The sequence below is a fragment of the Acomys minous genome (genome assembly GCF_964271855.1).
Source record: "Acomys minous genome assembly, chromosome: 12".
Classification (NCBI taxonomy): Eukaryota; Metazoa; Chordata; class Mammalia; order Rodentia; family Muridae; genus Acomys; species Acomys minous.
The window spans coordinates 25,283,695-25,296,833 of NC_140493.1; the positions used below are offsets into that span (position 1 = coordinate 25,283,695).

The following is a 13,139-nucleotide window of genomic DNA, read 5'->3' on the forward strand; positions in this document are numbered from 1 at the left end:
TTCACCACTTATCAAATCGCAGTAATTCATTTTTAAGCCACAAAGGTACACACCCATAGCCCGAGCAAATGGCTGCATGATTGATCTACAAGGGGTTGTTTTTCCAAGACAGGGTTTCTGTGTAGACCAGGCTGGCCTCAAACTCAGAGATCCACCTGCCTGAGGTTTCCTGTTGGCCTCTTCTGAAGCAATCCCTCTCTCATGACCAAGACCAAAACTTCATCTGCCCAAAAGCAGAAAAGCGATGGCAGCCACACGAAGTGTTTTGCCCAGTACCCTCCTTCGCTAAACACCTGTTATCTAGGGCAACCTGTGGATACAAACCAGAAATAACAGCCTGCTTAGAGCCAGTGGGTCCCTAGGGGCAGGTGAAGTTCATAGTAAGAGAAACAGAGAAAAGGGATTACAAGCCAGCCGGACTGGGCAGAGGCTGTCACTTAGCAACACAGCCTCATCACTTAGGATGACCAGTCTCCCAGTCTCCAACTAGTCTCTCCAGAAGATCCACCCCACAAGGAGTAAAAAAAAAAAAAAAATCTGCTGCCCTAGTACATTTGCCAGGTGAAGGACCTTAAGACATTAGTGGTTCCTGTGGGGCAGGATTACATCAGTGGCCAACTTTAAAACACTCTTTTAAAATGAAAACTTCAAAACAAAAAAACCAAACCAAACTACCTGCCTGCCTTCCCACTGAGGCCAGTCTGTCCTAACTTGTGGTTTCTGCGCATGGTCCCTGACCTTGGAGAGGTGCGCTTCAAACCACTATTCCTGGACTGCCAACAGGCTTGAGACCTGGTTCTCAGGCAGTCTGTGGCCTGTAGCTTTAAGTATGATAAGCATCGACCCCTTACCCAAAGTGTTAGCAATCCCACTGCACCTGGGATCGTAGTGCCAGCAGACACCCACCTCCTGCTATAGCCGGTCACTATTGGCATAACAAGGGTGGGAAGGAGTGAGGCCACACTGGGTGCCTCACACGGGTGCCCAAGACAGCAGCTCATGCCTGTAATTACAAGACTGACAACTGCGAGCCTGAGGGGCAGCTTGGTGTGAAGGGATGGGGAGAAATCTGGATTACTAATACCAGTAACTGTGGTCCACATGTCAGCACCCCATGTTACAAAACTGAGCTACCTGGCTGGGCCTGACAATTCCAGCACTCAGCCGGATCTCTGAAAGTTCAAGACCAGCCTGGTCTTGAGTTCCTATGTAAAGACCTGGTCTCAAAAAAATAGAGCCACCCACTCAAATTCCAGGCCCAGGCCATCGTGTTCTTGAGCTCGCTCCAGGATGAACACTCACACTGCGCGTTCTTCCATCTCTCACTTCCCACTAGCAAGGAGCTCCGCGGCAGGGACCCTCCCCCTAAGAAAGGAGGCTCACACAGCCAGTTAGCCAAAGGACACACTTTATTAGCTCCCGGGCTCTAGTTCTCCTTCTCCTGTACAGTTTTGGTTCCTCGTAGTCGCCCAGTCCGGCGGGCAGCAATGAGACCCACTTTCCGCCCAGCAGGAGCATCTCTCCGGATAGTGGAGGGTTTGCCGATGTGCTGGTGGTTACCACCTCCAAAGGGATGTTCCACAGGCTGTGGAGAGAGAACGAGGGTGGGATGAAGGAAATCTCACCTCCCCGCGGCCTAGGAGCTCCCTGCTGCAGATCCTCCCAGCACAGGGACAAGCAGCACCCCACTCCTTGGTTACTTACATTCATGGCCACACCCCGCACACGCGGCCAGCAGTTCCTCTTTGCCTTGTACTTGTGGTAGGCCCGACCAGCCTTCAAGATAGGCTTGTCAATTCTGCCTCCACCGGCCACAACACCTGCAAAAAAATTAAAATTAAATAAAGATGCCTCTGAGATACGCATCACAAGGCTCTCCTGTCACAACCGTCCCCAACTAGTGCTATGCCAGGAATCTACACATCATGAAAACTATTTCCAGTCTCAATGAAACCTACCAGCTAAGAGCATGAGTACCTCACCACCAAGTCCCACAGAGGAAACCCTTACACCCTGCAACCTGACATTTCCATGACAGGTCAGGCCAGGCCAGTTGACTGCATTAGCAAAATGTTGACTCAGCCCAAGTTCCCAGGGTCCACCTCAATAGTCAGTGCCTGAGACTCAGGACAGGCCCTTCAACCTCTGAAGGCACCTCCCACACACAAATAGCAAACACAGCCTCTGTGAACATGTTATCCTCAGAATTTAGCCTACACAGGGAGATTAGCAGACTGTAAGATGGTACTAAGTAACAAACCAAGAGACTGACTCTTGCCCCCTTCCGCGGATTTGAACATCGTTTAGAAGTGACCAACACTGGCCCTATCTTCTCTAAAAAGAACCAACTAGACTCAAGTGCAGGGTCTAAGTCCTAGGTTACAGCATCCAAAAGTTCCAAGTGGCTTGGTCTCTTTTAAACCCTTATTTTACGTATGTCTATACACATTTGTGCAGTGCCCACAAAGACCAGAAGAACAGCATCAGATCCCCGGGGGGTCTGTAGCTACCACTTGTGAGCTGGCAAAGAACCTGGGTGCTCTGCAAAGGCAATCGGTGCCTTTAATCTGTTACCTATCTTGACAGTTCATAAATGGACCACCCAGTCTTCAGGGCTCCACCACTCTGCTGTGGCACTCACCGACGACAGCCCTGTTGGCCGAGGAAATGACCTTCTTGGACCCTGAGGGCAGCTTCACTCGGGTCTTCTTGGTTTCTGGGTTGTGGGAGATGACTGTGGCGTAGTTCCCGGAGGCTCGTGCCAGCTTGCCCCTGTCCCCGGGCTTCTCCTCCAGGCAGCACACGATCGTACCCTCAGGCATGGTGCCCACGGGCAAAACGTTGCCGATATTCAACTGGGCTGCCGAGGGAAGCGACAAAGCGACTTAGGAAGGCCAAAAGCAACGGCTCGAACCCACACCGCTGCCATCCCGCAAAGCTCGGCCAAGATCGGGTCCGCTCCCCGCCTTTGAAGCTCACCCTTCTTGCCGCAGTACACGAACTGCCCAGTGTGGATCCCCTCCGCGGCGATGAACAGCTCCGTCCGCTTCTTAAATCGGTAGGGATCACGAAAGACCACTTTCGCGAGGGGAGCGCCGCGCCCAGGATCATGAATGATGTCCTACGGGGTGGGAGTGGCTAGCGTGACCATAAGGTCTCCCCCAGACCCCCCCGTTGGCCCCCGCCTGCTCGCCCCCCGCCAAACGCCTCGCACCTTCACGATGCCCTTGATGTAGCCGTGCCGCTCGGCGAAGTCCACAGCACGGAGGCGCGCGGCGCCCTTACGGTGCTTCACGTGCGCGCGGAACACAGAGCCGGCGCCTTTCCTCTGCCCTCGGATCACACGGCCCATGGCGGCGAAATCTGGAAACGGTCCGCGTTCAGCGTCCAGACAAACCAGCGCCCCTGCCGGCCCCCAAGGCCGGAGGCGCCTCCATCCCTCCCTCCCGGTGCGGGATGAGTGGACCAGGCTGCACGACAGACCACCGAGCAGCCCATGGTGGTGGATGGCGGGGGATAATCTCAAAGCCCACAGCAACTCAAGCACAACCTACCTGCCGGTGAGTACGACCGAAAGAGGAAATACGCGGCGCCAAGCAGCCTTATCTTCCGGGGCGGGGCCACAACCACGCCTCTTCCCTGGCCCGATGCCTGTCGGGACTTGTAGTCAAATGCCCTGCGTTTCTACGGACTTGGCGGCATGGAGGTTTACACCTAGGATCCCTGGGTGGAGGCGGACTCTGAAGAAAACGACTCACGAATTCTTACGAGGGGCAGGTGGGCGGTGGAGGAGGCTTCAAGAGGTGGAAGGACTCGTCCAGGACCACGCAGAAGCCGAGATTCCGAGATGGGCGCAGGCAAGGGATTCCACATAAGTTGAGGGGCTCCAGGTAGTGGCTCCGAGGTAGTAGGAGACTGGACGTGCAGACACAGGAAACCTAGTGCTTTGTGCTACTACTAGATTAGGATTTGCAGGCCAGGCGGTGGCGATGCACGTCTTTAATGCCAGTACTGGGACAGCTAAGGCACGTGGAGTTCCAGGCCAGCCTGGTCTAGAGAACATGTTCCAGTACAGCCATGGCTACAAAGAAAGCACCATCTCAGAAAACAAAATAAAATGACGAGCCGGGCGTGGTGGCGCACGCCTTTAATCCCAGCACTCGGGAGGCAGAGGCAGGCGGATCGCTGTAAATTCGAGGCCAGCCTGGTCTACAAAGCAAGTCCAGGACAGCCAAGGCTACACAGAGAAACCTTGTCTTGAAAAACCAAAAAACAAACAAACAAAAAAAACGACGATGATTGTGATCTAGGGAACAGAAAGCCACCTGCCAAGTCCTCAAAAAGTCTGGCAGAGAGCCAGGCATGGTGGTGCATGCCTTTAATCCTAGCACTTGGGAGGCAGAGGCAAGCAAGTCCAGGACAGCCAAGGCTACACAGAGAGACCTTGTCTGGAAAAAAAAAAAAAAAAAAGGCTGGCAGAGAGCAACTGGGACCAGGGTGTGGGCAATGACCCTGGAGAGCAAAAAGGAGGAAAGAACGAAGCAAAAGGAGGGCTATTTGGCAATAAAATCTCCCGTGGGCATCTTTGGTTGCACAGAAGCCTCCCAAAAGAGGGTCTTCATTTGAGCGAAACCTGTCAGTGGGCAGTTTCACGAAAGCTTAGACAAAAAGGGAGGTAAGGGAGGGTCAGAGTCTTTTTTTTTTTGGTTTTTTTTTTTGGTTTTTTTTCGAGACAGGGTTTCTCTGTGTAGCTTTGGCCATCCTGGACTCACTTTGTAGACCAGGCTGGCCTCGAACTCACAGCGATCCACCTGCCTCTGCCTCCCGAGTGCTGGGATTAAAGGCGTGTGCCACCATGCCCGGCTCAGAGTCTTTTTTTTTTTAAATATTTATTTATTATTTATATAGTATTCTGCCTGCATATACACCTGCACACCAGAAAAGGGAACCAGATCTCATCACAGGTGGCTGCGAGCCACCATGTGGTTGCTGGGAACTGAACTCAGGACCATTGGAAGAACAACCAGTGCTCCTACCCTCTGAGCCATCTCTCCAGCCCAAGGGTCAGAGTCTTATAGTCAGAAATAGGGTACCTTACATGGCAGAGACTGAAACTCTGAGGAAGAGGAAGGAAGGAGGGAGGGCGGGGCCCCCAGATGGTATGGCATACTGAGAAGCAGGAGGAAGACATGCCCTGTGGTCACATGCTCAAGTTCCTCAGGATGCTCGTGGATGGGGTGTTCCAGAAGTGCAGTGGAGCTGGGAGTGGCAGGGATCATCGAGGGCCTGCAGAACCCGGGATGGGTCCAGCCACCCCAGGCCAGGGGGAGGAGTCTGAGCCACTCCAGAAGAGAACTAGAAAGGTGCCAACATAGGACGAGCACTACAGGGACCACGCATTCGTGCATACGTTTACAGGCTCCTCCAAAACTGTCCCGTGGGCCAGCTGGGTGAGGTGTACCCTGAGTACAAGCAGAAAGCCAGCTAAGACCCTGCAAGGTTCGCAAGACAAAGCAGCCCTAATAGGTATCCTCTCACAGTCTTGAGGACTGTGGTCCAGACCTGTGCAGCCGCCAGCGTTCACCTACCTGTGAAGCCAATCAGCCTGGCATGAAGCAGGGGGCACCAGAGGTCTGTGTCACCTTAGGGCGTGGCCAATCTGGGTGAAGAGGGCAAGCACTGAGCATGGCCTTTTGGGGGACTTTGAGGTGGGATGTAGGATCTGTTTCTACGATGAGTATGACCCCTTGTTTCAGCCATAGCCAGGTAATCTCTGCTTTTTAGATGTAGTTTTAAGAAACTACTTGTAGGGCCGTGAGAGATGGCCCCAGTGTGGGATGAGGAACGGACTTGTGAGAGAGCAGGATGTTTTTCTACTTAGAAGTCGAATCACTTTGTGGGGGAGCTTGGAGACTCTGAGAGGAGATATATATATATATATATACACACATCTCCAAAACAAGAGGCTTGAGAGAGCACTTGGGATTGTTTTGGCTGTTCATCAACACTTCGAGAGATGCTCCTAGAGAGAACTGCTCCAGGGAAGGCTTCAAGGCTTTGGGCTCCAGCTGAGGCTCTGGGCCTCAGCTGCTGTTCCAGGTTCCAGCAGCAACCTTGGTTGAACTGCGGCTTTGCTGAGGGTCTGCTGACTACACCAGGAGAATCGTTCCCTGGAACTGAAAGGTTTCGTTATTGTGTTCTTGAATCTCCTTTTCGTACTGTTGGGGTTAGTCAGATTATAAGTGACATATGCTCTGTTAGTGAGTTCATAATAAAGTATAAGTGTTGAGAAAGTTTAGCCAACATCTGTGCTTGTTTGGTGTCTGACTGCCTTGTCTGTAGCAAAGGACTTTGCTCTGTATTTACTGAAGAGCTCAGAAAACTCCACATGGGGGAGGAATGGGGGGTGTCTACAGAAACCATTAGCAGAGTTTTACAGGGGACTGGAGAGGGCATCAGATACCCTGGATCAGCTGTTACAAACAGTTGTAGGCACTGGGCATGGTGACACACACCTTTAATCCCAGCACTCCACTTGGGAAGCAGAAACAGGAAGGTCTCTGAGGTCAAGGCCAGCTTAGTCTACAGAAAGAGAGCTCCCGGGCAGTCAGGGTTCCACAGAGCAACCTTGTGTCTTCCGGAAGCACAGGGGTGCTCTTAACCACTGAGCCAGCTCCCTGGCCCCTGCATCGTCCTCTTAAAAGCAGCCTACACAGGGCTAGAGAGACAAATCTAGGTGTGTTAACTGACAGCAAGGTTCAGGTTTCAGGGACCCTGAACAGATCCAGACACTACACTTTAAAAAACATATATGTATATGGGTACTTTGTCTACATGTTTATCTGCACACCAGAAGACAGCACCAGACAGTTGTGAGCTGCCATGTGGTGCTGGGAATTCAACTCAGGACCTTCAGAAGAGCAGGGAGTGCTCTTAACCACTGAGCCATTTCTCCAGCCCTAGACCCTACACTTAACTGTACCCAAAAGTATGCAACTAGTCAGAAAAATCAGAACATCCGGTCCCTGAGATTCCTGCCTTGGCACACACTAGTTTCCGTAATTTGGCCATAGAGAGCCATAGACTGTCCCTGTCGGAGGATGTGTTAGTTTTACAACACTATAATGAATTATCTGAGATATTTAAAATTTTTTATTTACTTATTTATGTATTCAATTTATTAGTTTTTTTTCAAGACAGGGTTTCTCTGTGTAGCCTTGGCTGTGCTGGACTCGCTTTGTAGACCAGGCTGGTCTAGAACTCACAGTGATCCTCCTGCCTCTGCCTCCTGAGTGCTAGGATTAAAGGCATGCGCCACCACCGCCTGGCTGATATTTTAAAAATTTTAAATTATGTCTCTTTTATTTTGTTAGGGAGGGAGCATGCCACAGTGCACATATGGGACCAGAGGACACTTGTGTGAGTTGGTCCTTCTCTTCCACCATGTGGGGTGCTGGGATCTAACTCCCGTCCTCAGCCTTGGCAGCAAGTGCCTTTACTCACTGAGCCACCATGCTGACCCTCCGCCCCCTTTTAAACTGAGGTAATTTATACAGTAAAAAGGTTTATATTGGGTAACAATTTCCAGTCCCCAATCAATTGGCCCTATTGCTTCCAAAAGCACTTGATGGGAGAAAGTTGTGGCAGAGCAAAACTATTCATCTCTACAAAAGAAGTCACAGTGACTAAAGGCCCTTTCACTAGATTCCGCCTCCTGAAAGTCCAACCACCTCCCAGTGGCACCTCCCTATCGACCAAGGCTTCAACACACAGGCCTTTGGGGGGTATTGAACATTGAAACCACAGCAGAGTGCTACAGGAGAGGAAACTATGTTGTCACAGTCCTGTGCCGATCGATCAGAATTTCAAATGAAATCTTGTTTTCTATACAGGACTAAGGGGAGATGCTGTTGGAACAGGTAGGGAATGGAAAGTTGAGATGTTTGGGAGGTATACCTTAGAGATGTGTCAAAAGTTTTTCAGAGGGCGGTGACTAGAAAGCCTAATGGGGAGCGGGGAGCAGTGGCGCATGCCTGTAATCCCAGCACTCGGGAGGCAGAAGCAGGTGGATCTCTGTGAGTTCGAAGCCAGCCTGGTCTACAAAGCGAGTCTAGGACAACCAAGGCTAAACAGAGAAACCCTGTCTCAAAAATAATAATAATAAAAAATCCTAATGGGTTACTGAATCCTGAATCCCCATGACCCTATCCCCTGGTGTAGATAGGAATATATATGTATATGTATATATTTGTTTTTTGTTTGGTTTTTTGTTTTGTTTTTGTTTTTCGAGACAGGGTTTCTCTGTGTAGCCTTGGCTATCCTGGACTCACTTTGTAGACCAGGCTGGCCTCGAACTCACAGAGATCCACCTGCCTCTGCCTCCCAAGTGCTGGGATTAAAGGCGTGCGTCACACCGCCCGGCTATATATTGGTTTTTTGAGAGAGGTTTTCTTTGTTACACAGAGCTCTGGCTGTCCTGAACTCTCTCTGTAGACCAGAGATACGCCTGCCTCAGATGTTAAGTGCTGGGATTAAAGGCGTGACCACTGTGTCTGACAAGGAACATATTGTCCTTTTATTTATCTAATTATTATATTTTTTGTTTTGGTTTGGTTTTTTGTTTTGGAGACAGGGTTTCTCTGTGTAGCCTTGGCTGTCCTGGACACTCTTTGTAGACCAGGCTGGCCTGGAACTCAGAGATCCACCTGCCTCTGCCTCCCAAGTGCTGGGATTAAAAGCATGCGCTGCCACCACCCAGCTCTAATGATTTATTTAGGTTTTTGGTTTGATTGAGACAGGGATTCTCTGTGTAGCCCTGACTGTCCTGGAACTCACTCTGTAAATCAGGCTGGCTTTAGACTCAGAGATCCACCTGCTTCGGCCTCCAGAGTGTTGAGGAACAAAGGTGTGTGCCACCAATGCCCATTTTGGGTTTTTGTTGTTGTTGTTATTGTTCGGACAAGGTCTCACTTTGTAGCTACAGCTGTCCTACAACTTGTTTAGGAAGCCTCAGACTCAGAGATGAGATTGTTTCTGCCTCCTGAGTGCTATGATTAAAGGTGAGGATTATAACATCTGCCCTGATATTTCAACCTAACAGAAAACTGTAGAGGAGTAGAGATGGCTCAGGGGGTCTACAGAGTGCCTCTGCTCTGCCACCCCCAGTTTCTTCACTGGACTCCTGGAGAGATTAAATGACTAAACACAGAGTAATACAGAAGTGTGCCAACCTAGAACACCAGGGCTGTCACAAGTTACAGATCTGAAGGTGGCTGGAGACAGTAGCTGGGACACTACGTTCCCAAGAATCCTGCCTGTGTATTCTAGTTTTCCAGTGCACAGAGTATGAAAGTTCATCTTGGGCTGGAGAGATGGCTCAGAGGTTAAGAGCACTGGCTGCTCTTCCAAAGTTCCTGAGTTCAATTCCCAGCAACCACATGGTGGCTGACAACCATCTATAATAAGATCTGGTGCCCTCTTCTGGCCTGCAGGTATAACACTGTATACACAATAAATAAATACCTCTTTAAAAAAAAAAAGAAAGTTCATCTTGCTGTGCTATACATAAAGCTACTTGCAATTCTATTCCTCACGTCACACTCCTATAAAAGGTGCTCTCAAAATGTGCGCTGATAGCATGATGGCGCACGCCTTTAATCCCAGCGCTTGGGCGGCAGAGGCAGGTGGATCGCTGTGAGTTCGAGGCCGGCCTGGTCTACAAAGCGAGTCCAGGACAGCCGAGGGTACAGACTTTGGGTTCTGAGCGTTATAACACATGCCCATTAAATCCTACACACAGGAGGCTGAATCAGGGTTGCCATCCTGAGCCAACCTGACGACACACACAGTGAAGCTGTTTCCTAAACAAAACCTTTCAACGAAATGGGAGTGCACAGGGGGTTGGTGATTTAGCTCAGTGGTAGAGTGCTTGCTTAGCAAGACCAAGGCCCTGGGGTTGGTCCTCAGCTCTGAAAAAAGAAAAAGAAAGAAATGGGAATGCACAGAAGGGCCCCCCTTATTGGCTTCTACACTTGTACTTGTGCCAGAAGGTTCTTTCTGAGAAAAAAAAAAATCAGTGTTTGTTCATTGTACTGGACCAGTACAGTGGACCCATTCAAGGGCTTTTTTATTGTTGAGTTTTTGTTTGTTTGGTTTCTCTGTATAGTCCTGGCCTTGTTTTGTAGTCCAGGCTGTGCTTTGAACTCGCAGAGATCCGCCTGCCTCGGCCTCTGAGTGCTGGGATTAAAGACGTGCACCAGTTGATGCCTCTGCATCAGTCCCTCACCTCCACATTTGCACAGACACCTACATGTTCAAAGACCACCCTGCGCCCGAGCTCGTCACGATGGCCCACTTTCCAAACACATCTATCCTCACCTGACTTGACTGTCTTAGGTTGTCACAAGCTGTACTCAGGGTTTTGTTTTTAAATAATTTATTTCTTTTTATTTCTAGCTCATTAGTGTTTTATCTGCATGTATGTTTGTGGGAAGGTCTTGGATGCCCTGGAACTGGAGTTAATTGTGAGCTGTCATGTGGGTGCTGGGAATTGAACTCAGGACCTCTGGAAGAGAAGCCAGTGTTCTTAACCACTGAGCCATCTCTCCAGCCCTGAACTCATTGTTTTATTAAGATTTATTCATTTTATTATTTTGTATGAATTTTTTTTCCTTCGAGACAGAATTTCTCTGTGTGGCCTTGGCTATCTTGGACTCGCTTTGTAGACCAGGCTAGCCCTGCACTCACAGCGATCCACCTGCCTCTGCCTCCCAAGTGCTGGGATTAAAGGTGTGCACCCCCTCCCCCCAGCTTGCATCAATGTTTTGCTTGCGTGTATATGTGTGTGTACCACATCTGTGCCTTTGTTAGATGTCTAAGTGTTGGATCCCCCTCCAACTGGAGTCATAGAAGGTTGTGAGCCACCACCCGGATGCTGAGAACTGAACTCCAGACCTCTGCAGGAGCAACAAACGCTCTTAACTGCTGAGCCGATCCTCCAGCCCTGTACTCATGTTTTAATATTTAAAGTATGTGCTCAATATTATAATAGATACTAAACACTACTTGATACATACTTAGAGTTTGTAATGTGTCCCTCTGTTACCTCCCCCCTAGGATGTCTGCTTCATAAAATCAGGAATTTAGGGCAAAAGAATAAACATGTCCACAGCACAGCACAGGGCTTATGAAAGCAACCGAGCAGGGCTCAGGCCAGGCTGAGAACCGTGCTGTGTACTGTAAGAAGCCCCCATCTGGACCCTAAATCTCCACATGGCCTCATCCAGGAGCTCATACCAACAGCTGGGCAAGGGGCAAGTATAAGGCTTAACACCCGAGAACATGTTTTTAATAGTTGCTTTACCTCTTTAATTTGAAACCGAGCCTCACCATATAACCCAGGCTGGCCTTACTGCCTCAGCTGAGATCATGAACTGTGCCGCTATGCCCAGCTGTTTAATCATAAAACAATACAAAACCCCCAAAGTCACAGCTGCCTTTTCACTTCAACAAAATACTTTCTTACATGTAGGCCCTCAATTAAGCTGGCTTCATGACCAGTGGGGCTCTGCTATGGTACCAGTTTCAGCACCCACAATAGCAGGTTCAGTCCTGCAGTTTGCGCTCACACTTCCTCTCCAGTTCCGTCATCTCCTTCAGGACCAAGGCTACACTGTACCGCAGCTCCTGGAATTTGGCCACGGGTACCTCGAAGCGGTGTGCAGATCCGTCTGTGAGTTTCAGCTGCATGAGGACGCTCGGTTGCAGGGAGCGAGACTGAGCACTGGTTGAAATGGCCACATCCACCCGCCACCGGAAATCAGACAGGTGAGGCAGCCCGGATCCCTTCTGTTGGGCCACAGAGTCCAGAAGAGGGCGTTGACTCCCAAATACCAAACTGGCCAAATCTCCAATCAGATCTTGGGGAATGCCAAGCTCCTGGAGCTCGTCCTGGAAGGCATCTGGCTTCAGACTGGCAGGGGGCAGCCGGAGAGCCTGCTGGAGCAGCGTGTGCGTGCCCGCCAGCAGGCCGGCCAGACGCTCCTCTGACAGGCTGGCACTGGCACCGAGGTGCTGCACAGCTTCTCTGCAGTCTTTCCCGTGCAGGGCCCCAACCACGAGCTTTAGCAACTTCCTGAAGGTGCTCCTGTCCAAGTCTTTCAGGAGCTGAGCCACTGCCGCGACTTCTGGAGAGGGCTGGGCCCCCAGGAAACTGACCCGGCCGCTGTGACTGTCAGCCGGATGGTTCAAGTACGGAGCTGCAGCCCCCAGAGCGGACATCCTTGTTCGCTCGCTCTTGATCAGTCCGAAGAGACGGTCCTAAGCACAGCTGCCTGGGGAGGTGAAGGAGAAACAGTGACTTCCTCGTCAGGAGCTTCATGTACTAAAAGATGAATCCGGTCGATGTGGGGGCCCCATCTGCTGCTCACCTACCCCACGAACTACCACGATATAGATAGAGCGAATGGGACACCTGCTTGGGAGGTGGCGCGGAGACCCGGTGGCAAAAGAGCCCACGAGAAGGGAGGCATCCCAGAGAGGTTGGCAGGGAAAAGAACCAAGTAACGGAAGAGTTTGCGTTAAGTCCTACGTAAATATTATCAGTGAGCTTGGACAACGCAGCTGAGGCCCCTCCCCTGCCTAAACCCGAATCGGCTTCGGAGCTCTGGAAGACCTAATGATCTCACCTTACAAATACAAATCAACCGGTAAAAACCCTCTGCACCTGGAAGAAGCTGTCCGCAGTAGCTTGCGGTGGCCGGGTCTCAGGAAATGCCCAGAGACACTTCCGGGCCGCTCTAGGAAAGTGTGATGGAGGACCTCTGTGGTTTCCGGAGTCGAGCGCATGCGCCGCAGGGCAGTAAAAAATTCAAGCGTTGCCTCAGACGCTTGTATAGGGAAGAGGAACCCACTGGCAGTGGGTCATCTAGCTTCCCGGGTTGGCTTCATCGCTGCTGCTGTCCTGTACCCAGGGAGTCCGGTGTGAGGGACACACGCTAGAATTATTCGTACTCGGTGCCACCAAATTGCATATTTTAAAATAGTGGGCAGGCGGCAGCACATGTCTTTAGAACCAGCGCTCCGGCAGGGTGGCCTTAAATCCCTGAACTCTGTAGGCAGAGGCCAGCACATCTCTGTGA

At 50.7% G+C, this 13,139-nt stretch overlaps 2 protein-coding genes across 3 annotated transcripts; both read right to left on the bottom strand.

The window, feature by feature from the left end:
* Positions 1-1,391: 1,391 nt before the first annotated feature.
* On the bottom strand, positions 1,392-3,400 carry RPL8 (ribosomal protein L8). The gene is made up of 5 exons (XM_084750967.1): positions 3,215-3,400; positions 2,980-3,121; positions 2,642-2,860; positions 1,705-1,820; positions 1,392-1,585 (listed from the first exon to the last, which is right to left on the bottom strand). The coding sequence occupies exons 1-5, from the start codon at positions 3,350-3,352 to the stop codon at positions 1,427-1,429; spliced, it is 774 nt and encodes a 257-aa protein (XP_084607093.1). The 5' UTR covers positions 3,353-3,400; the 3' UTR covers positions 1,392-1,426.
* A 7,941-nt stretch (positions 3,401-11,341) lies between these two features.
* Positions 11,342-12,761, bottom strand: COMMD5 (COMM domain containing 5). 2 transcript variants are annotated; one of them, XM_084750968.1, is made up of 2 exons: positions 12,687-12,761; positions 11,342-12,332 (listed from the first exon to the last, which is right to left on the bottom strand). In XM_084750968.1, exon 2 carries the CDS (start codon positions 12,277-12,279, stop codon positions 11,605-11,607), a length of 675 nt encoding a protein of 224 aa, XP_084607094.1. In that variant the 5' UTR covers positions 12,280-12,332; positions 12,687-12,761; the 3' UTR covers positions 11,342-11,604. The 2 variants fall into 2 exon arrangements, with proteins under 2 accessions (XP_084607094.1, XP_084607095.1); XM_084750969.1 differs by having other exon boundaries at positions 12,725-12,753.
* Positions 12,762-13,139: the final 378 nt, after the last annotated feature.